This window comes from Pagrus pagrus (genome assembly GCF_965226575.1).
Source record: "Pagrus pagrus genome assembly, chromosome: 13".
Lineage (NCBI taxonomy): Eukaryota > Metazoa > Chordata > Actinopteri > Spariformes > Sparidae > Pagrus > Pagrus pagrus.
In genome coordinates, this window is record NC_140197.1 from 23,760,361 (window position 1) to 23,786,676 (window position 26,316).

A 26,316-nucleotide genomic window follows, 5' to 3' on the forward strand; every position below is an offset into this window, starting at 1 on the left:
ATGAGGGAGGATACCACGGTCCCACGTGTCCTCCTCACCGCAGACCCAACGCAGTTCTCTTCGCTCTTCCCCATCCCCGCGTTTCCGCATACCGCAGATTCACATATACGCGCAGCCTCGTCCGTACACCCATACGCGCCCGCGCTGCCTTGCGGAGCTATGCATCCGCGGTGCGCACTCTCCCGTTCCTCACTATTTCCTCACTGATCAATCTCCGGGCCTGTATCGATTATCTCCGCAATAAGCCTCTAGGTTATGATTCATTTTTTCATCACTCTGATATGCGAATTCTGCAATAGCGGAGCTGAGAGGGCGAGAGAGCAGAGAGAGAGAGGGGGAGAGATGAGAGGACGCGCGTCGTCAGATGTTTAGCACATTTCCTGTCGAGCTTCGCCATCGTTCCTGCCGCGCGCTGTTCCGTCTTTTTTCCTCCACTCCCTCGGTCGGGTTCGTGGCATTTTCGCGGGCTCTCTCGATGTGGTAATCCGGGGGAATATGTGAAGATCATGCTGGCGGTGTGGTGCTTCATGGTCTTTGCTGCATTGGGCGAGAGGCTTGCAGTCTCAGGTAAGAGAGAGAGAGAGAGGAGCGGGGAGAGAAGAGAGAGAGTGGGGGTTTGGATGGAGAGCGGGAGCACCCTGTTCGTTTCCCGTTGCATCCACAGTTTTTTTTCTCCTCGCACCAGCACTTTTCCGACCCTGGTGTCGGCTGTGATTTAATTGTATCGTCGGTGCCAAGCAGCCCACTGGCCTGAGAGCACTCTCCGATGCGGTTGATCTGCTGCATCAACACATTTCCATCGCAGCCCTGTTGCCTCTCCAACGTACACATAACCATCTCCGGCTGGGATTTATCCAAGAAACATCTAAAAGCACATTATATATCTTATATTTTTTAGTATTTGACAGCTTAATTGATGGTTGCTGAGATTTTAAGCAATATAGGCCCTGTGTATATGTGAATATGGGCGTCAGTCTATTAGCCTACTGAGCCTATAAACCATGATAGATTAATACATTCATTATTTTCCATCAGCACCTAATTATGTCCACTAAATGTCTTGGTATAAAGAAGTGAGTGCATGTTATTATCTGGTCAGTGTGATAAATTAGGTCAACAGACCATCAGTATCCGGAAACAAACCCTGATCTGAATGGTTGTTAAAATGATCCCCTTCATTGGCTGTGCTTACTACACCACCGCCAGCTGCAGTTTAGGCAGGCTCAGGTGTGTCCCTACCTTGCCAAGCCCTCTACACACACCCATGAGCCCGTATGGTGAATGTCCCTGTTGTGCCACATGCAGGTGTGGACAGGAGCCCAGTGCAGGATGGAGGCATGTGGGACTGGTTTACCCCGGCAGGGCGGCCGGACAGCGGGGACACCGCCACCGAGCTCACCTATCCGAAGCGGCTGGTGCAGCAGATCGAGTCGGAGGAGGAGATGGCTCATGACCACTTGGATACCAGGGTGAAGAACAGCACAGGGGACACCTCGGTGAGTCGGTGCTCACATTAACCCTACCCCTGTTTGCCAATTTTACTTTCATATCCTAAAGTCTGATTGTCTGCACATTGAATTACTGTGATTCTCAGCCCTGTGGTCTTAATTTGGGGACAAGGAATTAGAGTTTGACTTATGATCTTTTTGGGGGGCAAATGATGATTACGATTTTAAGGAGTAAGAATTTGGATATTGATATATTGACCAATATATACACATTTTCTTTGCAATAATCCCTCAAATGTTGTTAAGGTTAGGGTTATTTTGCAGTTTGACAATAACCTTAACTGTGTGGAAAGACATCACTGCAGCTTAAGTGTGTTTGGTAAAACAAAGTCTTCATACCAGCACATATCTGTCAACATATACGCTGACACCGACATACATCAGTCAGGCTCTACAAGGAATACCAAGGGGTCCTTGACAAGTTTTTAAATATCCCCTATTAAAATGAGGAATGGATGAGCCTCACTGTAATTTACATAAAAAGAAACTATCCCAGTTGGACAATGTATGAGAAGATGAGAATATTATTTTGGGTTACTGCTGCAATAGGTTCACATGCTTTAATGTAGTAAAATGGATCAGTTTTCTCATACTGTCCAGTGCTGCAGCACTTTATTCCCCCTCTGTCTGAGATGCTCTGTTTGACCTCCTGTCTCTTTAAGACCTCTGATTGGCCGGCTCATACATGCCTGAGCCAGCATCACTCTGTGTATTTCCAATTGGCACGGTCGTGTTTTCAGCTTCCACTTAGTAGTGATATTTCACAAAGTCACACAAAGGTGGGACTACTGACGAGGCGTTTCAGGCACTTCAAGGGCAGGGTTTTCAGTGGGAGAGTGGAGCACCTGTTGGCACGAACCTTGGGCTTTTCACCTTTCTAGACGTTTCACATGCAGAACAATCTATTTAACATTCTGAAGAAAGGGGAAAAAATGAAAAAGCACAATAGGTTTCTTTTAAAAACATGAAAAGACAACACTTAGGTCATATTGTGACATCCGAAATCTCAGGCGATACATACAGTCATCTATCACTACATCGATATAATGTCAATATATTGCCCAGCCGTACTGTGTGCGCATATATGAGCGAGTGATTCCACCGGTGGATACCTCATTTTTCCAGTGTCTGTAACAGTGCAGCACTCAGCTCTCTGCTGCTCACGTAGCTTCTGCTACACAGGGATGACAGTGCAGGGTGGTATCTTTGCAGCAGTCGCCGCTCCTCCTGATATTGGCCCAGTTAGCTGCCGAAAATCCCTTTGAATGTCCACAGTGAATGAAACCGACGCAGACAAGTTGTTGTTTGACAGCCATTTATTCCACCCTGCAACATCTGGCAACAAGTTGTGAAACTAAAAACCTCCTAACCTGATTTTTAAACGGTGCAAGCATTGTAGTAAACCCACTGTTTATCAAAGATGCTGTTTGAATGCATGCATGCGTGTTTGTAGTGGCCCTCATCTCCAAATGACAAAGCTGAGCCCTTCCTGCAATATGCAGTCATCGTGTCCAATCATCTGACTGCCGCGCCGAGCCCCTGACTTCTTCATTATTCAATCGTGTGTTGAAGTATGTCCCCATTAATTATGAAACAGGCCTGAGTGAGAAGTGCTGCATGGTCCAGGAGGCTTGAGCGCTTCCCATCCCTACAACCCCCCCACGCTTCTCTCTCTCTGTCATGCTGATATGATGTAGTTCATATAACTGTTATGAGAGAGTACATTAAGCTCCTTACACACACACACACACACACACACACAGTCACATGAAGACTGCAATTAGGATGAATGTTGTTGCCCCTGGAGGCCCTTGAATATAAAACAAGGACAGTAAATGTAAAACACAGTCATAAGATACAAATGATGACGCTAACCAATTAGACGAGGATTCAGAAGTCCTCGTTTCAGCTAATGTACCCGTCTAACCCTGCCCTGTTTTGATTTGTAAAATATTTAAGATGCTACGAATGAGGGGCATCCTAAATTTAGAAGCAGCAGGAGCTGAGCTTTTTCTCTCTCTTCTGTCACATCATGCTGCGCCGAAAATAGGTGAGGCAGCAGTTTTGCTTTACTGTTTTTTGTTTGTTTGTTTTATCTGCCGTGATGAAAATGTTCAGATGACAAATGTTTTAAATTTTTTAGAATAAAGACACAACTGGATTACAATTATTTTAAAATTTCAGGCAGAAGTTGATTTGCTGCGCCAAAGATATCGATAATATTGGTTAAATCCACGAGGAAAAGCACTCGCTGTGATATGAGTTCCCACATATAACTAGCAGTTTGTAGTTGAATATAAAATGTAATGCGTGAGAATTCACCATGCCTCAAAAAGGTCCGTCGCATGATGGATCTATCAGAAAGGAAATGGATTATGTGATTCGATCAAAGGCTCCAGGGCAGCTGCTAAACTTAAAAGACCGTGTGGTGAGATTATTTTATCAAGATTGAAATTTAGTCACAACTTTTGAAGTGAGAAGTTCTTAAAGGTGCAGGATTAAGGTCATCTAGTACAGCACTAGTACAGGTTGATGGCTCTGTATTTGTAAATCACAAGTTTCATCATGGTGCAATACAATATTGATTCTTTAGACAACAACATGATATTTGCCAATATCCAGTATCTTCATGGCTGATTGCCATTACCTGCCTGGCACCACTGTTTGAAGGTTAAGGTGTATCTTAAAGATGATGACATATATTGATGTTTTCACTTTGTGCCAACTTTGTTAGATTGAATTGAATAATATATCAATTCACATTCATGGATCATTACCCCCCGAACTATTTGACGACCTGGGGATGCGACAATTAACGATCATCTCCAGAATCGCTTACTGTGCCTAGTTTACAAACAGCAACCAACAAATCCTGAACACTATACCTTTTAAAGCTAATTTTTCACAATTTTCTGACCCTTATAGTCCAAAGAATTACTCAGTTAATCAAGAAAATAATCAACAGGTTAATGGACACTGAGAATAATCATTAGTTGCAGCCCTGGTGGTGGTTTGTCAGCCACCTTAAGAACAGTCACAAAAAAAGATACAAACACAAATGTAAATCTGTTGAACACTGTTACTGTATGGAGGCAGAGCGCTGAGGGACAGCATGCTTCATCCTCTCCAAGACAGTAGTAAGAAATCTGTTGTCCGTAGTCACTGGAGGGAACGATTCCTGGATAGTGATGCATGTTATTGTAAAAGCCCGGTGATTCACTGCAGCCTGGTTCCTCCAGACAGAGATCAAAGCCACGCTGGCACAGCCAGAGCTGCTGAGGAGACACACTGTTTAGTCTGCAGTAAATTTCCCTCTCTCTCTATCTGTCTCTATCTTAGCTGGCCATGCTGTCTCCTTACCTCATCAGCTCTGTCAGCTGTTCATTAGAGACATTGGTACAGCATCGCTCAATATAGACGATACCAGTAAAGTTTCACCTCCTCTCCCCCTCCTTTTGTCGAGCCCGTCTCCATCCATCTTCATCACAGAACTACAGCACAGCTCGTGAGCAGCCATAGCTCTCTGCAGACATGCCTGCCTGAATGCTGGCAACCGGTGTCGATCAATGAAGACTTTATCAATCATAAAATCCGAGCGGCCGAGATGCTTTTTGAGCATACGCACTATTGATTCTGTTGAATTATTCATGAGATTTTTCAAAAATCCCTCTGTGGCCTTAACAGAGCTGCGCACTTAACCACAATTGGTTTGTTACACTTCAATTTATCAGAGATCAAATCTGTCTCCGTCTCGGTCACTGTGTTTTTGTTTTTTCATTTCAGCCCGTCCACTTGGCCCAGAGCTGTTTTCAAGTGGGAGCCTTTGGACACACCTTTACTCTGGACCTGGAGCTAAACCAGTTAGTATTATCATCCAGAATCATCAGATCTGGCTGTTTGCACACGCTTGTATCAGTAGGTGCTCTTAATTTACTGCAGCTGTTCTCATTAGCATTTCCCTGCACTTAAGCAAATGCACTTAGCGCCTCTATTATGTTACACGACAAGATGGGGAATACCAATGTGGCACACACACACACACACACACACACACATACAGACTCACTGCTGCATTTTTATGAGGTCCCACAGATTTTATTAGCACCACATGTTAATATGGACACCTTTTCTTTGTGAAATGTATTTGCAGAAAATTATCACAGATGAAGCCCGAAATTCATAGCATCTCTCCTCTCTTTGCAGTCACCTCCTGTCTTCAGGATATGTGGAACGGCACTTTAACCAGGATGGCAGACCTTCGCAGTCAGTGGTAAGCCTGTTTGCGTGGGTCGGGGATGTGTAATGACAGGAATTCAGTGAGTGAACTTGTCGTTTGGAACACAGACGGCAGCATATTAATGAGATGACCAGAGTCGCGGTGCAGCATTCAGCTCTTTGGCTGTAAAAACTGAAACTTTGTCACATTTTACACTCATGCTGCTGCCAGTGAATCTCAGAATGAATTAAAAGTTTGTCAAATGTGATGCCTCAAATGGTCTGGAGCTCATTATATAACATAATTCCTATATTTTATGGTCATCTAAAGCTGAACTGTTTCATTTAAGTCTCACGTGAGACACAGAAGACGTGCTTTATGTTTGTTTCTGTCTTTTAAGGCTGTTATTTTTAATTTAATTGTGATGTTTTGTTGAAGTTTGATCTCCTGTTTTTATCTATTTATGGACAATGGTCTCTGCTTCAAAAGTAGCCTTCCATGACACCATTAGGATGATGTATGCTCTGCTCCACATATGTGTCAGGCAAGTGTTCGTGCTCTCTGCTGTGTCCTTTCCCAAAGAAAAAAAGCCAGCAGATGCCTGTGGTGTCAGACCAGAAGCTCAGAAAAAGAATCGAGAGATGACAGGAAAATGGATGAAAGCTCGAACATCTAATGGGATGTACGTTTGTCACGACAGACCAGAGGAATGTCACTGCATTCTGCTAGCCAGGAGGGACGGCTCCTTTTTTTTTTTTTTTTTTTCTGTACAAATGTGCCACTCATTGCGCCCCCTCCTCAACCAACCAACCAGCCACCCACCCACCCACCCACCCAGCCAGCACTCCACGTCCCCACCCACAATCGGTCCAAACTCTCCCTCGGTCCTCCCGACCAATCACAAGCCTGTTTCCATAGCAACGAGTTAGCTCAGCGGTGTCATTATGTTCCTGGCAGCGAAGAGAATGAAAGAAGAGGGAGGGAAGAGCCGAGCCGGCGAGAGAGGAGGAAGAGGAGGAGGAGGAGGAGGAGGAGGGAATATGAGGAGTAAAATGCCAGTTAATACAAAGGCAACACGAGCTTTGGCACCGAGGGGGAGTCATTTTGGGGATGCATGTTCGTTCCCAGAGTGGCAGGAGGGAGGGAGACCTGTAGTCAGGCCAGATTGCCGCTCAGCTGGATGGAGGCCTCACGTGACGCCTCCGATGCTGCTGCTGGCAGGTGTGATGCATTCAAGGCAGCACATCACCAGACTGATCTTTGTCTTCAAAAGGCTTTTATTTGCGTCAAATTTACTAAGCCATCGTTCGCTGAGCTGTTGTGGCAAGGACGAGGCACCCTGCTGAACTCATTTTGATCCCGGTGAACCTGTTTTTTCACTTTTCTCACCTTCCCTGGTGGTTCCTCTCCGCTGCTGTGACCTTGTGAAGCCGTGCGCCCATTTTTGAGGGAGTGACGAAAGCCAGGGCTCTCGTTGTGGTAGTCAAGGTTGTTGTAAGGGCGGGGAAGAGCAGAGCACAATTCTTCTTTTAATCTCCTCTTGTGGTTTTCAGTTGCAGCCTGCCTTCTGTACAGCCGCTCTGTTAAACAGCTAACAGTGTGGGCAATATAAGTGGTGATTTATTCAAGAGATTGTCAAGGGTCTACCTCCAGCTCTATTGTGAGTGAAGCATAGTAAGGTGGAGTAGAGCACAGGACACAAGTAGGTCACAAACTGTTCCAGAAACACAATAGTGGGGAAAGACAGAGAGTCGCATATGCCGAGGTTGTTCGAGGTTTTTCTCCAGAGCTCACCTTCAACGATACGCAATGAAGTATAAACGCCTGAAGTGTGTCAGCAGAGGTTGTGTCATGAACAACAGTGGTGCATTGTGTCCACAGGGAGGAGAGCACTGCTACTACCAGGGAAGGTTAAGAGGTTTACCAGAATCCTGGGCGGCACTCTCCACCTGCCACGGCCTGTGGTGAGCCTGACAGTACACCTTTATTTATAAAATCACAGAAAAGTTACCTGTGCATGCTAGAGCTGCAGCAATCTTCTTTTTTTGCTGCTTGTCTTTGTCTGTAATGATAAGACATAAGAGTCTTATCATTACAGACTAAACGATTAATCAAATAACCGTGAAAACAGCCAGCAGATTAATCGATAATGAAAATAGTTGTTACTTGCAGCCCTGGAGCTTGCTGATCAGACTATGCATTAATTTCCTGCACACAAAATAACAGCTTGATCTTCTAGCTTTCTGCTGCACATCTCACTGTCTTTCACCTGTTGTTGGTTCCTCAGTGGCATGTTCTCTGACGGCTTCTTCTCTTACGGGATCGAGCCAGTTCTCAATGGGAGCAATCAGGTAAAGAGTCAGTGAGCAGGTGTGATGACTACTGGGTATTTGTTGACCAGAATGATAGAGAATTATTTCGTCATGTAGGGTGTAATTTATATTATAGCCTTATTAATCACAGATCACATTATATTACATCTTACTTCTAGTTAAGCACGTACGCAGAGTTATTAGACTACTAAAGTATGGTGAAACAGAGTCGTGAATAAAGATTCGGGAGAAACACTTAGGAGGGAAGTATAAACCAAAAAACTAAGTGTATAAATGAAACTACATTTTGCTCTGCAGACTGTGGTGCTTTTTAGGTCCTAATGTTTCTAATGTCATCTGGGTGTGTTCTGTTGTAGGATGATGGCGCTCACTTAATCCGCAGGATGCCTGATATCAGACTGTCCCCACACTGCCCAGGTACAATTGGACCCAGCCTCCTATCCACTGTTGCAGTCATTTCTAAATAAATGTCACTTAATTTTCCTTAATTTGATGCTGCTGATGCTGCTGTGCAATAAACCTCCAACACTAGAAACATCTTCACACCAAATAGAGAGGACAAAACAAATGTGATAATTGAATATGATGTAATTGTTAGTTAGTGCAGAGAGGGTGATAATTACAGTCACAGCTTTTTATGATTAGGAACTCTAATGTTTGGCTGAAATTGAGATAGTAATGCTTTCACTGCACCCTAAAGTGCTCTAGCTGTCTACAGCTCCGCTTCTCTCTGTGTCCAGACTGTGCAGAGGACAGCCAGTGGGAAAGCAGAGGAGGTGACAGTGATGAAGACGGACCAGACCAAATGAGGGAGCAGCAGGCGTCCGGGGGGTTGAAGCGATCCAAGAGATTTGTTCGCAAGCCCTCTGTCCAGACTGAGACCAAATATATTGAGTTGATGGTGGTCAACGACAATGACATGGTGAGTTGAAAGTACATTTTGCTGCTAATCGTGTGGACGTCAAATGTGCAGTGGTGGTCAAAGAATTTGGAGTTGTCTGGGTCATTGAGGCCACGGCATAACCTGGTTGTTTGCTGCACTTAGGAGCTACATTAATACTTCTAGCCATCATAACTCCACCAAATACAATGTTGTTGCATAGTTGGCCTTCTGTTATTCTGTGGCTGCAAAGCTGACAGAGGCAGCACATGAAAACTACAGTCCAGCTCAGTCCAACCAAGTCTGAGAGCGTAGAAACTGAGCTGGGCTCTACAGGTATTGTGTTTTTTTTATGTCCAAACGCAGACTGAGCCAAATACAGTTAATGTCAGCTGAATGGATGTTTACCGCCTGGAAAGTAACAAATGTTTTGTCTGAAGCCAGGATACCCGATCCGAGGGGTTCGAGTATGGTATCCATGCTTTCATACAGACGGCTTATTTCATCTTGCAGCCGATTACATTAGTACGGTGTTACAGCTGTCCTCAGATGTCTAAATGTACAGATGCTGACATGTCAAAGGAAACTGTCTTAAATTGAAGAGCAGCCTAACACCCCATGAAAAACTGTTTTCTGTTGAAGCTCTTACTGTTCTATTAAACGCTGAAACACCAGCACAAGAGTTCAATAAAACAGTTTCTCCATCTCACAGACATTATAGAAGGAGAATGAATGCTGATTAATTTTGATTCCAAACTGAAATGAAAAAGTTGCCTTCGAGTTATCACTAAGCAGTTCCTGGAAGTAGGATCAGTGCAACATATCTATAAATGCATGCCTTAATCTCAGGATCCTTACAAGTAGAGATGTACAATTGTGGGTGTGTATGTGTTGAGTGAACGTGATCAATCCCTTACACCATCTGTGTTTCTCTGTGTCTCCACAGTTTGTACAGCTGCGTCGCTCGAGCAGCCAAACCAAGAACTTTGCCAAAGCAGTGGTCAACATGGCCGATGCGGTAAGAGCTTTGTTTGTAGGATTATAATCCTCCCACTCCTAAACTCTGCATATACACACCACCACCTGCCAGGAAGTGTGTGTGTGTGTGTGTGTCTTTGTGCGTGTGTGTGTGTGTGTCTTATTCCCAAATGCTTTACCCCAGATAGCACACAGTTCTCCATTCACAGTGAGTGTTCACAGCACAGGTGTCACGCGAACAAAGCAGTAGACTGATGGGCGTTTTTTTTTGGTCCCCAGATCTACAAGGAGCAGCTGAACACAAGGATCGTGCTGGTTGCCATGGAGACCTGGTCCTCTAAAAATATGATGCCAGTCATGGAAGATCCATTGATAACGCTGCAGAACTTCATGAAATACAGGAAGGACAACATCAGAGAGCAGAGCGACGTCGTCCATCTTTTCTCGTAAGAGGACTGAAAAGAGAAAAAAATGAATAACTAGACAATTAATTTGATGTTTGTATGCTAGTTGTTAAGTGATGGCATCTTTCCTGTGCGCCACAGAGGGCGGACATTTCACAGTAGCCGCAGTGGGACAGCCTACACAGGAGGAGTGTGCTCTTTAACAAGGGGAGGAGGAATTAATGAGGTGAGGAAAATCTAAAATGGATTTAGTCTTTCTTTCACACCAACATGGACTTTGTTGTTTCTGATTTTAAAGGTCCAGTCTGTAGGATTTAGCGACATCTCGCAGTGAGGTTGCTAAGTACTTCCTGGCTGGATTGTATCTCACATTAAAGCTTTCTTGTGTGGATTCTTTGTATGTTTGTTCCAGTACGGGAATGTCGGTGCAATGGCCATCACGTTGTGCCAAAGTCTGGGCCAAAACATTGGTATGAGATGGAACAACGTACGCAACTCTGCAGGTAAAAGACACCATAGAAGCCTGATAACACAGGTGGAAGGATGGAGAGATCAATGAACAGAGTGTGTGAAGGAGAGAGACAGAGGATGATAGGGCGGGGTGGGATTTATAGCCGGGATGTGAGAAAGAGAGAGTTGGGTGTTGGTATCCCTGTCCAGCGGTTCTCTTCTGTAATTAGACTTCTCCATTAGGTGATTAGTCACCTGCGTCCATGAAGGAGGGGCTGGTGATTAGAGCATTGCTGCCACTGAACAATGGGCTCAGTGATTAATGTTGAGGAGCCATCAGGTCCATTATTCAATGCCAGGACCAGAGCTCATTGCGCTCACTATAGGCTACCAAAGCGCTGTCACTAGGTATCAGCTCTATGAAAAGTCTTTTCTTTTTGTTGATCATAAATCTTTTTTCTCATGTGTCACAGCTTGGGTTGTAAATGCTGATCAACGTGTTATTTTTCTCCATTATTAAGTCACCTTTGTTCACCCTTTTTGTCTTCTTCACAGGAGACTGCAGGTGCCCAGATGCCTGGCTGGGCTGCATCATGGAAGACACGGGGTAAAGATCCACATCACCGCAAACACACCTGTAAAATGCATCGCTCTCCGTCTGCTGACACGATTTACCAGCAGACAGCAGGACTATCTCCCTGTCGCGCTCCCTCTATGCTGCGATTCGTTCCGTTCATTTCACTCAATTAGACAATTAAACACCTGGAACAGAGGGACGCACTGACTTTTTACTCTGCCTTCAATGAGCCAAACCGGCTTGTATTAGACGTTTTAAGCAAATTTGTTGGAACATCAGACATCAACGAGCCGACCACTGTGTAGGAATTAGAAATCGAATTAAACATATTGACTCTACAGGATGGGTGATTTGGATTTGGCTCTCCTGACCAGATGGAACGATACAGATTTCAATGATTCATTTGAGTAATATCTTACTACAGATGGTAACATTTCTGTCAGATTGCAAAGTGGCACAGACACCCACAGTGGAGCTGGCATTCCTCACTGGCAGAAAACCATTGTGCTGACTTTCTTTTATTTTTTGAATTTTTTTTGTCATGCCGTGGTCTTGATCTTGTGTGTCCGTGTGTGTTTGTGAACACAGATACTATCTGCCCAGAAAGTTTTCTCGCTGCAGTGTTGACGAGTACATCCAGTTCCTTCTCCAGGGGGGTGGAAGCTGCCTCTTCAACAAGCCCAACAAGGTGTGTGGAGGTGTAGGATGTGCGTGGGAGGAGCCACATCATTATTTATCGACCATTTCATTATTCTCGTGGTCGAATTTCCATCAGAACACACATTTACTCTATATTCTCTGTGTCTCTCGGCCAAAAGTCTCCTATATTACTGACACATTTCATCTCTCGTCCATCTGTCTCCCACTTATATATGTTCTCATATATGTCACTCTCTGGTTCCCTCAGCTGTTGGACCCTCCAGAGTGTGGGAATGGTTTTGTGGAGCCAGGAGAAGAGTGTGATTGTGGATCCCAGGTGGTGAGTACCCAGCTGGACATCAGGCATGAAAGCCAGCTCTTTAACCTTCAGCAGATGGATGGTACCTTGTGGGTGTGGTGATTGGAACAGAGCTGAAGGTTTTGGCTCGTTATAGTATGACTTGTAGACTGTTGGTAGTAAGTCATTGGCCATCTATTCCCCCGTTCCTTCCACTATCTGCATGTACTGTTTTCAAAATCCCCATCGCTACATGAATCAATGACAACCTCCAAGCGAATGGCAAGTAACTCTAACACTAACCTGTTCTCTAATGATGCAAATTTAAACAAGCTAGCAGCTATTACCTTTTTTTATGTGGGGATTTAGCCATTTTAATGTCAGGGCTCGCCTCCACCAAGTTTCCCCCGACACTATTTCCCAGAGGCGCTGCATCCCTGGCTAAGCGCAGCCCAAGATCATTTCTGATTGGTTTAAAGACATGCAAACAAGCCAAAACGTTCCCCCTGATATGTGTCCAAGGACATTTTAATGAATCAGATCTAGTGTGAGTGTTTCTGCGACTTCCTGTACAAACTAAAGGCTGTTGAAAAACTGTCCGACTTGTCAGCAGTTTTTTGTCTCTGCCCTCTGTTGCTGCCGCCTGCTCTCATCCGCTTTCCAGGCGAGGCAAAGTTCTTCTCAAACTTTTTGTTTTCCTGTCTTTGGCTGCAGGAGTGTGCGCGTAGTGGAGGAGCCTGCTGTAAAAAGTGCACACTTACCCACGATGCCATGTGCAGTAACGGACTGTGCTGCAGTTTGTGTAAGGTGAGTCCAGCAAGGAGTCAAAAAGTTAAGTTTTAATAGTCTGAGTTGACCCAATTTCAGTAAAATGCAAAAGTGCCATGCTACATATCTACATTTTCAGACACTTTAGACAGCCTGTATGGTGCATTGCATTAGAAATATGATTACCTGATGCCTTTTTATGCTGTGACCCAGTATGAGCGGAGGGGCGTGGTTTGCCGAGACGCTGTAAACGACTGTGATATCCCAGAGACCTGCACCGGAGACTCGAGCCAGGTAGAGTGAACTGTGCTGTATGTTACACTGAGAAAAAGACTGCAAGATCATCCAGAGTCTCCAGAGCATGATGTACTTTTCTCCTTTTGCAGTGCCCTCATAATGTCCACAAGCTGGATGGCTACATATGTGAAAACAGTCAGGTAAGTGTTTGTTTGTGGCGTGGCTTCAAGTCTGCAACTCACTCTCATGTATGCTTGATTACTGTTGTCTCTACAGGGCCGCTGTTACGGTGGGCGATGCAGGACTCGTGATGGACAGTGTAGGGGACTCTGGGGTTATAGTAAGTATAGAACACACACTCCTTGCACCGGGAAATTGTACGTTACGCAGTCAGATTACTGTATATACATAATTTGTAGTTTCAGTCTCCTGGTGACTGTCTAATTTGCGTCTTTGTTTGCCTTCCCAGATTCAGCAGACAGGTTTTGTTATGAGAAGCTGAACGCCGAGGGAACAGAGAAAGGCAACTGTGGTCCAGGTCCTGAAGGCCAAGGTTGGCTGCAGTGCAACAAGCCGTGAGTCACACCTTTCCCCTTGATATTCTCATTAAAGAGCAAGAGTGTGTTTATTCTGTTTCTTTAGTTTGAGGCTTTACTGAATTTAAGACTGGCTTTATTTTATCATTTTCAATAAATATCATAAAAAGACCAAAACCATCAATATTGTTTCTATCATTAAGTTATGTGTCTGTGAAGGGAAAGCACAGCTTACACCTCAAGGCTATACCTAATTTTCCTGTTCCTGTTTAGGGATGTCTTATGCGGCTTTCTCTTCTGTGCCAACGTGACGATGAAGCCAAAGTTCGGAGATCTGCAGGGTGAGGTGACCAGCTTCACGCTCTACCACCAGAACAAGTACCTGGACTGCAGGTAAGAGGTTCACATCCATCCGATCCGGAGCATGAAAATGAAAATATTGTGTCCTCATGTGCCTGAGATGTTTGGATGCTTCGCTCAGAGGTGGCCATGCTCTCCTGGAGGACGGCTCAGACCTGGGTTATGTGGAGGATGGCACCCCCTGTGGTCCAAACATGATGTGTTTGGAGCGACGCTGCCTCCCTGTGGCCGCGTTCAACCTCAGCAGCTGTTCAGGATCCAACTTTGGACGCATCTGTTCTGACCACGGGGTACAAAAAATTCCCAGCAAACACTGATTTGGTGGTTTTGGGGTCAAAAGACACTGAGACATTGAAAAGTGAACAGTTTTCAGACGCATAAGTTACTTGCATTCTTTATTAGGTAAACCTGTACAGTGTAATTTAATCCGATTTAATACGATGTCTGTGTGTCCCCAAGACACCTACAGAAACATAGACTTTAAAATTCACAGTCATCCCAGTTTTAACCTGGATTTATAGACGTCTTTTGACCGTCAAATCATCACCAGATCTTCGCTCACTGGCTGCACAGTTATTTTAAATATTTCTTTGTGTCTCTCTTGTGGCAGCTGTTGCACTTGACTGTCATCTCTCTCTCTTGTAGACCTGCAGTAATGAGGTGAAGTGCATCTGTGACAGGGACTACACGGGGAAGGACTGCAGTGTCTTTGACCCCATCCCTGAGCCGACAGTCCAGCCGGGCCCAGAGAAGAAAGGTCCATAGCACCCCTCAGCCTGCCCATGTCTCTCTTCTTCTGTCTGCCTCTCATATCCCCCTCATAGTCTCTAACCCATCATCACTGTAGCTTCCCTGTGAACTGAAAACACAAACACAAAGAGTAGTCCACCTGATTACTGTGAGAACATCAATATTTAGACCGCACAGTGTTTTCCTTCCTACCGGGTTTCAATGTTGGAAGAGTGTGGGTGTGTGTTGCGACATGTTTATCCACTGGGAGCATATGTGAATGTACAGTATGTTAGTGTATGTGTGTGTGTATGTCTTGCAGGCACTGTCATCTTCAAGAGTCTTCCTTACTTTCTTGCAGTCTGCCAATGACACAGAGCAATTGAGCAGCTGCTCTTATAGGGCCAAAAAAGCCACCCTGAGCAAGAGGGTGTCCAGCTGAAAGAGCAGGAGAGGGGGAATGAGAACAAAGTAATAAAACTCTCTCTCCTTTTGTTTTTTTTTAATGTAACTGTTGTCTTCCTGACCTCCCTCGCTCACCCGCCCGTTCTCCCACCTCCACCCCACGTGCTGGTTCCCTCCTCTTCCCCTCCATCTCCTGTCTCTCTCTGTCTGCAGGTATCTTACCATCTGCCTCTCTCTCTCTCTCTAGTTGATGTTGTTGATGTACGGTGTTGATGCTGTCCTCTGACGTGTGTTTTTTAGTGGTGTTGTTTTGTTTCTGCCCCTTCCTCCTCCCCTTCCTCCTCCTCCTCCGCACCCTTCCTCCCTCCTCCTTCCTCTGCGCAGGTCCCAGTGGCACCAATATCATAATAGGGTCCATCGCAGGTGCTATTCTCCTGGCAGCTATAGTCCTAGGGGGAACAGGATGGGGATTTAAGTAAGAGTTCTGGCATGCCTTTGTGTACCTGTCTGCTTCTACCTAAAGGAAACCCCGCCCTTGCCACTCTCACCCTTCTGATATAGATGCAACTCGGGGGAGGGGGGGGATGGGAAATCGACAAGTGCTAATGCTCGAGCCACTCCAGGCGTTAGAAATCTGTGAGAAACATCAAACCGGTTGTTTTGTTTTCTTTGGTCGAATCATAAATCAACCCCGAGCTCCCTCCTGCACCTTTCCTCCACCTCCCTCAGCTGCAAGCCCGGCCTTTTAAATGTAATGACAGGGCAGGACCGAGATGTTAATCTGCCAGGAACCCCTGCAGCACTTCTCTCCAGTCTGTTAGATCTGCGAGCCTTTTAGGAAAACGTTTTAATGATTACAGTGGGTTAACATAAACACCTCTTTTAATACGTTTTACCTTTGGTGCTCTTTTTAGCCTGCATTATCCTGTTGGCAGCATCCTAACCCTAAACGCCCTCGCTGAAATGCTTTTTCTGCGCTGTTCCACCTGTGCATGCTTGCTATCGTTCACTCCTTTCACTCTGACCTAAAAGGACCGCTCAGTCTTTACTCACAGTTAGATTATTAAGATAATCGCGGCTGATTGACGGCCTGTTAATTGAAAAGCTAAATCTAGCATGTCCTTTTAGGGCCAGAGGTAAGTGTCTGTGCATGTTTGCATGAGCTGTAAGCAGGAAGTTTTCTCTTCCTAGTCAGACCTCTGGCTTAGAGGGTGGGTGTAATAGTTCCTGGTGCAGCACCTTGTCAGACTCTGTGGGGCTGAGAGGGTCAGTGCCATGACTACTGTAGACCTGCTGCATGATGTGTCATCACTGTAATCTGGCAAGAAAGATTTTGGAGAGGAGTGTTTGAATAATTTATTGAATGACTTGTTTTTGTTCTTAAATCTGACAGCATTGTCGTTAAATCTGAACAAGTGAAGCCAGTCCAAAATGAAAGAAAATGGTTCAAACTAGGGATGCACGATATCTATCAGACCGATGTTGGGGAATGTATTGGTATTGATAAAGCTGATACTATGAAGCCAAACTGCTTTCATTGACTCATCAAGCACAGCTTGGATACGAAAAGTGGCTGTTTGCACCTTGAACATTGATTTGGGATCCACCAATAAACAAAGACAAGAGGGAATATTTGAATATTTTAAATTATTGGGTCTCTTATCAGTGTCAGCCACGAGAAAAAGAAAAATTAACAGTTATCGGTATTGGCTGAAAAAAATGTATCATGCATCCTTTGTTAAAATATTGATTCAGATTGTATGTTTCAGTGTGACAGTAACAGATAATTGTTAATGAATTATATTTTTCACTTGCAGTTTTACTGTTATTGCTTATTCCTCTTTTACATTTCATGTGCTAATGCAAGATGATGAGCTTCATAACATGCTTCTAAAAATATAATAATTTAGCTCGTTACTCATTAGTTTGTCACTTTTCCTGTCGTCACTGACATTCTGTCTTTTCTCCCAATGTGTGCTCGGGATGCAGGAACATTCGAAGAGGAAGGTATAAGCTTGCAGAACTGTGTGATGTGCTGTCAGTGGAGAGGCATCACAAAACATCCCACCACTAAATCCCATAGCATGGCCCTTTTATCCACTATATAAAGTCCATTATCCCATTCAAGTTCTTGCTAAAAAAAACCCCCAGTCCCATAAAATTCCCTCCATAGTTCCTTCCATCTCTCTTCATATGCAAGAGTCTCTGCTAACAGTCTCCCTTTCCTTCTCTTTCAGATCTGGTGGAGGATAAGATGCCTGTCTGTCTTTCTGTCTCTGTGTCCTGTCTACTCCTGTCTTCCTCCTCGCACTGTGTCGTTTCCACATCGGAGAAGAGGGGAACTAAAAAAAAAAAAAAAAAGTCTTCCACTCCTGTCCCAAAATCTTTCCAAAACCTCTTCCGATTATCGTTTCCTCCACGGTCCCGTCTACCCCCTTTTGTCTGTCCTCATGCCTGGCTCCTTCCTCCTCTGGGCCTGTGGAGCTCGTCTCACCATACCAGCCAAATCATACTCGCGTGGCTGCTGCCAGCGGGCTGCTGAGGATTGTGTCCGGGCCACGCCTAGAGCGAGCAGGTGGCTCTCCCTGTGGGAGACACCGGGGTCTTCCTTCAGTCCCTTGGCTCTAAGAATGTGCTTCGGTGTCTGTGTACGTCTTTTCTCACATCCCGGACAGTCTGATGAAGAACATATCAACGGTGGACCAATTTAATAAGAGACATGTCTTTCCAATGCCTGCCTGCCTGCACAGAAAACTAAACTGGCCACCTACAGCTAAATGTTGGACTAACACACAGACTCACTAAAAGACTGAAACATGTCAAAGGAGCTGAATCGTCTCCTTTTTTCTTAAGAGATGGACCTGAGGCGGTTCCTCCAAGGCCAGGCCTCGACTAGGTGCATCTCAAAGTGGACAGTTACGTGTTTTTAATCTACAAAGTTTGGCAACATGGATAAAAAGGAAAAGAAACCACACGTTGGACTGTTGTTAGCATGTTTTCCAAAGAGAGGCTGCAGAAGGACTAACGATCGTAAAAAAAACGATGGCTCAAGAACCAGTGAAAAGCCAGAGCCCAGACAGATTACTGACTTTCTGTTCATTGTCATTTGTCCCCAACCCCCACACGCCCCCTTCCACAAGTTTTCAGGTACAAAAAGGGAAGCTAGGTATAATGGTTTTGGGATCATTTTAAACCACTGAACTTTGAAGCAGCAGAGACCGTAACTTAGTGTTTTCAACCACAGACTGACCAACATACATTCCACTATATCGTCTGTGCGAGCGCTCACTTCTTTCAGGCCCAAAGTTTGTACGCTTCAGGAGGTTCAATCTGTGTGTCTGTTCACGAGTGAATGTACAAGATTTTTAAAAGGTAAGAAAGAATGTATGCGTGTTTACATTAGTGTTAGGGGCAGTTGTGTCCGTGTACACATTAACACTCCTCCTATCACAGGTAGATAGGCAGGTTTTTACCTCTAGAATATCGTCTCTTTCTACAAACTGTCGTGCGCTGCAGCCATGGTACCATAAAGGCAGCGCATCAACAGTTTTAATGTCAATGTATCTACAGAAAATGAGCACTAGCCAACTGTATGCACACCTATTTGTAAATATGTGCAAGATATACTGAATGTTAAATGCACTGTATGAAGATTTATTTAAAAGCTATGTTAAAATAATGAGTTGTATCCGTTCCAGCAAACACACGGCTGTCAGTCTCTCGACACAAACCGCATCTGCAAATCTCTCCTACATCTTTAAATGTGGCGTAGCAGCTGAGCCAGCTGTCTCGCGATTCTCTTATCATTCCAGCTATCACTTAAATGTCATGAATCTTTTGTACATTTGTTGATAGCCCCTCAGCCCTGGGTGAGCGCCTCAGCCCAGAGGCTTCCCTAACGATCCCCGCTGTAAATGAGATTAAAGAGATCTAGTCTGGGGTCCAGGAGGCAGCTTGGATGAAACCGTATGCGTGTATGAGGTCAGATGGTTTGCACTATGGCGGATGCACTATTGTTACTATTACAATATGTACATAGTTGGTATCAAGTACAATCTGTTCTGAAGTTTACGGGGGAAAAAAGAGAAAATAAGATGCATCCTATCCCATATTTTTAGACACTATCTTTTTGAATTGAGACAAAAAGAAAGAAATGAACTGAGGCTTGTAGTTGAATTGAAATGGAAAGAATAAAAGTACTAAAACATCAAATCACACCTCCTACTCTCACATCTCACTGTCTTCCTCTTTGGTATTTATTTTTTTGTTGTTTTAATAGATAGAGTTCAGCGCTTTGTTTTTTTTTACCTCTGAAAGACATTTGTTAAATATCAGTCTTTATGTTAAGTTGTGGTCAGTATGGGACAAACAATACTAGAATGATTCCCAAGGGGTGATTAATCAGTTATCGGACTCATTCAACTTATTATTTCAACCGACTGCAATCTTATAAGTATTAAGTGACAAAAACAAAAAAGTATATTAAAATATTACTTTAATCATGAGCAATAACCCAAATGGCGGTGGACAAAACACTCAGCATGAGAAATGCTACATGTCACCTTCCTGATACCACGGCACCGCAGCATTCAGCTTTCATTAAATTAAAACTGTAAAAAAAAAGAGAAAAAGTCATTAACAGGTACTGGCATTCAGGCTAATGACTGATTATAAAACAACAGTTTTAAAAGGCTGATGACAGCCAAGACGGAATATGTCAATCTCTGATCTTGATCAACATGACGGATAAGTTTGTTCGTTTATTCTTCAGCCGCTTGCTGCTAAATACTGTTGGTCTGTCGTCAGGAGAGGTGAGACAGAGCTGGAAGAACAAGGAGACGAGGACAGCCGTCAATCCGCGACCTCTCCGGCGTCCCACTTCGTTTTGGGTTCTTGCCACCACTCAGCCAGGAAGGACTCCTCGTAGTCTCCCACGCCCTCAAACTCGGCGTCGGGATGCTCGGATTGAGAGGTGGCCACTTCTTCTGGACTCACCACGTCCTTAAAGTTAACACAACACACTCAGTCAAAAGCGAGCAAACATTTTACTATCTTACTTCCACTCTATCTGGCAAGACGTAACTTTTTCCATCTTATGTCTATAAATCTGTCGCTTGTGCAGCCTGTAATTCAGCCTGAACTCTCTCTCTCAGTCCTCCCCACCACTCAGGTCCAGGCACCGAGCAGAGCTGGGAGGGGCTGACCTGAGTTAAATAGATGTGGCACAGCCTCAGTGGCCGACACCTCCCAGCCACATACCACACGCTGCTGGCGGAAAACACGGCCCCCCTCCTGCTCTCTCTTCCGCAGCCTTCATCCCCTCTTTCTCCCCCTTTCATCCTCTTAGACTTTTTTCTCGTGCTCCACTTTTCCATAACCTCAAAGTAAAAGTTTATCTCCCTTTTACTAAAATGTGAAATAGTAGTTTGGAAAACAGAGGGGCAAACTTTAACCATATCAGCCAGTTTAGTTGCTGCTGTTGAGCCGAGTTAAAGTGTCAGTTCGCACAAACATGTTTTCATAATTGCGTCTCCCTCAGGTTGTCTAGTCATGCAGTTGGTTTGGGTTTTATCTGATGTCTGTCTCTGAAACCTCCGGGCACAATGGAGGTTTTGTTTGTGCAGTTCAATAAAAGATCTAGATAGGGGCGGACATCCGAACAAACTCGTCAGATAAGATCAGAAAAGCATCATACCGCTACTTGGAGTAACCGAAAAAAACATGTCTGCAATTTCGGTGAAATGGCCCTTTAATGTCTGGAATGTGGATTTTTTTTCTGCCTAGCAGTTTTAAGAGAGATTATGTAGCTTTTGAATTAAGAAAAATGGTAGTAAGTAAGTAACAAAATATCACAACAGCTGATGCACCAGCGACACCTTCAAGGCCTTAACAGTGTTAGCTAATAGGGCAAAGCAATTAAAATAGTGTTCGTAGTATTCACTCGATAAAACTGCCAACCTGGAATCACTGTTTCTGGTCACAGGTTCCTGATTTTAAGATGTTTTTCTACATTATGTATGTGCGTTTAATATTATTACATAACTGTCACTTGTGGCCACAGTGGCACTGTTCAGAAAAAGTTACACAGGTTTGTTTTAAAGTCCAGCAGAAGACTGTTCAGACTGAGGGTGAATAGAGGCGCTGCAGGAATGGACAATATGAGAAACATGATGCGTTTTAAAGCTTGTTAACATTGTCCCGTACACATCTAAGATAAAGGTATGCGCCTAAAAATGTCCATAATACGGGACCTTTAAATTGTGTTTGTGTCTGCTGCAGCAGGCGTATCTGATCTGTGTATTCGTGTCCCCAGTTCTCCTTTGAGAAAAAGATTCAGTCGCCAAACAAAAGAGGTTTGTCATTACGTAATTCACATTGTGCCCCATATTTTGGCATTAATTTGTCGTCGCACCATTACACAGCCAAGCCAATCAAATTTCCCCACAGCCTTTTTTTATCTTCCTTTGAATAACACAAAAATTATTTAAAAAATACATTTAAAAAAAAAGCACAACAGCGTTTTGGATTGCATGAAGATGAACTAAATGTGACCCTCCCAGTCTTTCTCTGCTTCCCACATCAGTAGCAACATACCTCATCGTCTGTTTGTAGGTAGTTCAGTGCAAACGCCAGCATCTCTCTCTGCTTGGTTGTCGTGTTAAAATACCTCAGAGCCTCCTGAAAAACAAAAGTGGCATCAGCTCTTGTGTTGACCCGAGCAGCAGGCGAGAACAAACCAAACCTCTGCTTTACGGCTCTGCCCCGAGCAACAAATTTGGCCTGTTGTCCTTTTGTTTACTGCTTTTTTTTTTGCCTCTCAGTTCGGGAACCTTAAAGTATTTACAGCAGTACCTTCTGTAGGCGAAGATGTTTACGAGGCAGGCCAGCTCAACACAGAGCTGGTACGCTGCAGCTGCGAGCGAAAAAAAGATAGGAAAACAAGTCCGTCTTAACGAGGGTACGCTGGTTTCTAATTACAACCCTGAGATTGCGTTCATGTTCACGCCAAGAGCACTTCATGCTATAGCTTTACTGCTTTGGTTAAGTGCAACCAGCGTGAACTTTCTGCTGCCTGTGAGCCAGAAAAGAAGAACCAAAAGAGAGCCTTTGTTTCACTCACAGGCCGAGGCTGAAAGTCCTTTTCCTCGAGCCCCCACTGCTCCCGGTAGAAGTGGTAGTACTGCACATTTTGCAGCATCACCTGGTCTTTAGGGTCGAACAGCATGTAGCTGGCTGCACACGGAGCAGCGTTCTTTACATCGTTCACTGTAAAAGATCACAAAATACCACATGTTAAAGCTTCATTACAAACGTTACCGTGTCCAGAGTAGCTGTCTTTGTCGTACTTCTTACATTTATAGTAGGAAAACTGGAGGTAGTGATACATGGTGGCTACAAACTTCTCCACAAAGAAGCCTCCGACGCTGGGTGTCAGCTGCACTTCACATTTGACCTGACACTTCAGCACATCAGTGTAGAGATCTGAGGGAGACACCAGAGAGAAAGTGAGCGCAAAGCTATTATTTTCTCATCCGAAACATACTGAACTCATCTCCTCTCACCTGCCAGGGTGGGATAGAAGTCTTTGAACTCTAAGATCTCATATGAGCCCTCACAGCCGGCTAAGCAGCTGGCGTATATTTCAAAGTACTGCGTGATGGCCTGCTCCATGTTTCGGGCGCTGTTGCTGAAGTCTCCGTTGTTGTAAAGCGTCACGCTCTTCAGGAAGACGCTCTGGACAACAAAGAGACTGATTAGAGTTTAGCACACACTTTATTCGCACTCCAGATCAGGACGACGGTGTTTCATCTACGAACTTCGTACGGCTGCTCCTCGTGATCGATGAGATATTCTTCCACTTCGAACAGCGTCTTGTAGTAGTTCATGTTCTTGGTCAGATAGGGATCGGTCGGGTTCTTCTTCAGGAAGGTGTGGGCCGCTGCCACAGCCTTCTCCAGGTTGTTCATCTGAGGAGGAAGAGATAGCGTTACAGTTTGATTGGACAGTATTTTCCCCTCACTGGCATCGACACCGGCTCCACTGTTCACTGGACAACGTGACCTCTGACCCCTTTGCTCCAACAAATAACAGATGTGGATCGCTGATGTCAGCACACAAAGTCTTGCTGAGAGGATGACTGGAAAACTAATGCGGTGCTGTATGCAGAAATGTGAAAACAATAAGAGACAACAACTCGTGCACATATATGGAGCCTTGGCCAAAAAGATTCAAGGTATCAGACACACTTCTCAAGATAACTTGACTGATTTAAGACTGATTCTTTGGACAACTCACATTCAAGCAATGCAGCTTTTCTAGTCAACAAAACACTTCTGGAGCTGTTGACTACAAAACTTCACCTGACTTTCCATCGGCTTGAAGGTGAGCTGATAACGACTGGATTTTCATTCTTGCGTGAACTTCTCCTTTAAGGCTTTCAGACACATCCCTTTGATGAGGTGAGTGCCAACAACACCTTCAGCTTCTGGAGGATCACAGCAGCCAGATCTGTGATGTGGCTGTTCAGTAAATTAACAGAATGGATGTTGTCTAGACTAACATGAGGATCACCCACACATTAGCGCACTACGTGAAACTCTTTACTATGCAACAATGAGACCAGTCAGCAAACCCCAGTCCTCCTCAGCCCGTCTGACAGAGAAGAACAAGGGGATTGTTTCAGGGGCAACACTGAAGAGACGTGGCACATGCTCAACTCCTGCTTGGTCGGCAGGAGGGCGCAACAAAGCAGCAGGGAAACCTTACTGCACATCTCCTCCTCTAGAAAATTCCTCTCAGTGAGTCGATCTGCGTCTAGAGACCGACTGCAGACGCTTTAGTGAGGTAACTGTGCCCGTTACGCACAGTTACGGCAGCGTTAAATCTGTTCCTGTGTTATTACTCATACTCCAGTGGGCTGCAAACGCCCAGACTGCACTTTAATGTCTTTTACATAACATCCACTTTGAGTTTAGTCACATTTTGTCGTGTAAGTACTTGGCACAACTTTAGGACTTGGTGCTGAAGGCCCACATTTATTTAGTCTCACCTGGAAGTGCGCATACTGTATGTACCGATACGGCACCCTTTGCTCGAAAGTTTCCAGCACATCCCTCCGCGGGTACGAGAGGCTGAACACTGGAAAATCCGCTTTGCACTTTTTCAGACACGCAGCCCTCAGCAGGATGTGGCGCATAAGGCGCAGGCTGCTGTCGGCGAACAGGGTGTCGTTGTCCCGGCTCACGGAGCTGCAGTTGCGGCCGCAGAACGCCTCGCTGTCCCGCAGGAGCCGGTGGAGCCGCAGGCTGAGCTCCAGGTATTTGATGCTCTCTGCCCAGTTCTGCGCCCCGTACTGCTCCAGTGCGTGTCCGTACGCGGAGTCCAGCGGCATGATGTCCTTCTGGGGGAAACTTTTAAAGCTGTACGTCTCATACTGAGCCTCCACCAGGGCCAGGGCCGGGAGGAGAAGGGCCACACACAAGCTGCTCGGGAGCATCGTCACCTCCACCGGCTCCGGCAGGAGACTGTTCGTGTTTTGAATGGATCTGGAAACTTCCTCTTTCTTCACCAGGGAATGCTCATGTCTGCCTGCACGTAGGCTGCGAAAACCCTGTGAGACCAGATGCTGGGAGTACCAACTTCCGGTCAACGCTTTCAAAATAAAAGCGCATTTGAATGTCGAGCCCATTTACGCAGCCGTTCCTCCATGTGTTTTTACTTCCCTCCATCATTTGACACCTTGTTTATCAATAAAATCAAAAACTTGCTTGAGATAGGCCTAAACCACAGGGTCAGGGAACATCATGTCTGCATTTGTTTATCTCAAAGCAATGCTTTTTAGCTGTATTACAGACTTCTCAAAGTATTGTGCGAATATCTAACAAAAAAAATCCCACATATTGTCTGTGCTGAATCACCTCAGGTCAGGAGAGTGATATACATACAAAAAGATGTGTAAAAAAACAAGTAAACAAACAAAGTCTGTTATTTATGCATGCAAATAACTACTGGAACTACCAGATATGTAAAAAAATAGCTGTAATAAATAAATAAGTTAACTGATACCTGCAGTTACATGTGACAAATGCAGCATTTGACATTTAACCTTGAAGAGAGAAATCCCCACTTCCGGTATAAATAGTAGTAACTCTCGCTGGCTTGACACAGACGTCACAGTCTTAAGTTTGGACCTGAAGACAGAAGAACAGGGTCCAGCAGCTTCCCTCACTGTTTTCCAGACTCAAAACACCCAACACACACATTAGTTTAAACACATTAAGGGATTTTTTGTTGTTGTTTTCGTTTTATTTCTTTTAATTGTGCTCACACCTCTTAAACTGTGGGCAGATCATATTCATGAAATATAAACTGAATAGCTGTCTGGAGGCTGCTGTATTTTGTGCATGGTAATGATTTATATCTCGGCTGCATTCCTTGGAAACTAACAAGCTGAGACCTGGGGAGCTTTAATATCCATCTGTTGACACATCACATCAGAGTCTGCAGTGACTCAAACCTTTATAAGCTCTTCAGGTAAAGATGTGTGGTGGTTATTAGGACATGGGGCCTCTTTAATGATTCAGACAGATGTGACCAAAAAGCAATAAAGGTTTAGATTCAGAACTTAAAAAAAACAAAAAAAAACAGCCCGTCATACTGTGACAAGAGAGGAGAGACTCGCTCCACATTGTGGGGGAGGCACATTATGATTTTCTACTCATCTTATACGTGAGTGAAATCCTGAAATCACGGGGCCGGGCCTCTGAGCCAGGCGTTACACGTTTGCAGAATTCCATTAAAATGTGGGTGGGGGCCCAGGGGCCACTCCTCCTCTTCCTCCTCCTCCTCCTCCTCCTCCTCCTCTGCTGCTGCTGCGGCTCTCTGGAGGACATGATCCGAAACATGCGTCAAGATACAGAGACAACACCGGAAGTACGGTCTAGTTACCTGTTAGAATAAAAGCACAAAGTAAATGCAGATTCTTGTTGCTTAAAGAAA

General features: G+C 44.7%; 2 protein-coding genes across 5 annotated transcripts; one reads left to right on the forward strand and one right to left on the reverse strand.

Annotated features, from left to right (window-relative positions):
- Window positions 1-51: 51 nt before the first annotated feature.
- On the forward strand, window positions 52-17,673 carry LOC311267329 (disintegrin and metalloproteinase domain-containing protein 11-like). 4 transcript variants are annotated; one of them, XR_014623816.1, is made up of 26 exons: window positions 52-567; window positions 1,306-1,496; window positions 5,292-5,368; window positions 5,712-5,778; window positions 7,606-7,688; window positions 8,012-8,075; window positions 8,414-8,474; window positions 8,798-8,979; window positions 9,884-9,955; window positions 10,195-10,361; window positions 10,461-10,545; window positions 10,732-10,822; window positions 11,325-11,376; window positions 11,935-12,034; window positions 12,254-12,325; window positions 12,998-13,090; window positions 13,265-13,345; window positions 13,438-13,488; window positions 13,565-13,628; window positions 13,758-13,863; window positions 14,098-14,217; window positions 14,306-14,474; window positions 14,830-14,941; window positions 15,236-15,384; window positions 17,308-17,325; window positions 17,556-17,601. XR_014623816.1 is itself a non-coding variant. In XM_084370370.1 (26 exons), exons 1-26 carry the CDS (start codon window positions 507-509, stop codon window positions 17,569-17,571), a joined length of 2,346 nt encoding a protein of 781 aa, XP_084226496.1. In that variant the 5' UTR covers window positions 54-506; the 3' UTR covers window positions 17,572-17,673. The 4 variants fall into 4 exon arrangements, 1 of the variants encoding a protein (XP_084226496.1); XM_084370370.1 differs by lacking the exon at window positions 15,236-15,384 and adding an exon at window positions 15,703-15,793 and having other exon boundaries at window positions 54-567; window positions 17,556-17,673; XR_014623815.1 differs by lacking the exon at window positions 17,308-17,325 and having other exon boundaries at window positions 17,556-17,646.
- A 2,123-nt stretch (window positions 17,674-19,796) lies between these two features.
- On the reverse strand, window positions 19,797-24,981 carry p3h4 (prolyl 3-hydroxylase family member 4 (inactive)). The gene is made up of 7 exons (XM_084371650.1): window positions 24,368-24,981; window positions 23,136-23,285; window positions 22,881-23,052; window positions 22,672-22,800; window positions 22,439-22,584; window positions 21,913-21,996; window positions 19,797-20,319 (listed from the first exon to the last, which is right to left on the reverse strand). The coding sequence occupies exons 1-7, from the start codon at window positions 24,812-24,814 to the stop codon at window positions 20,170-20,172; spliced, it is 1,278 nt and encodes a 425-aa protein (XP_084227776.1). The 5' UTR covers window positions 24,815-24,981; the 3' UTR covers window positions 19,797-20,169.
- Window positions 24,982-26,316: the final 1,335 nt, after the last annotated feature.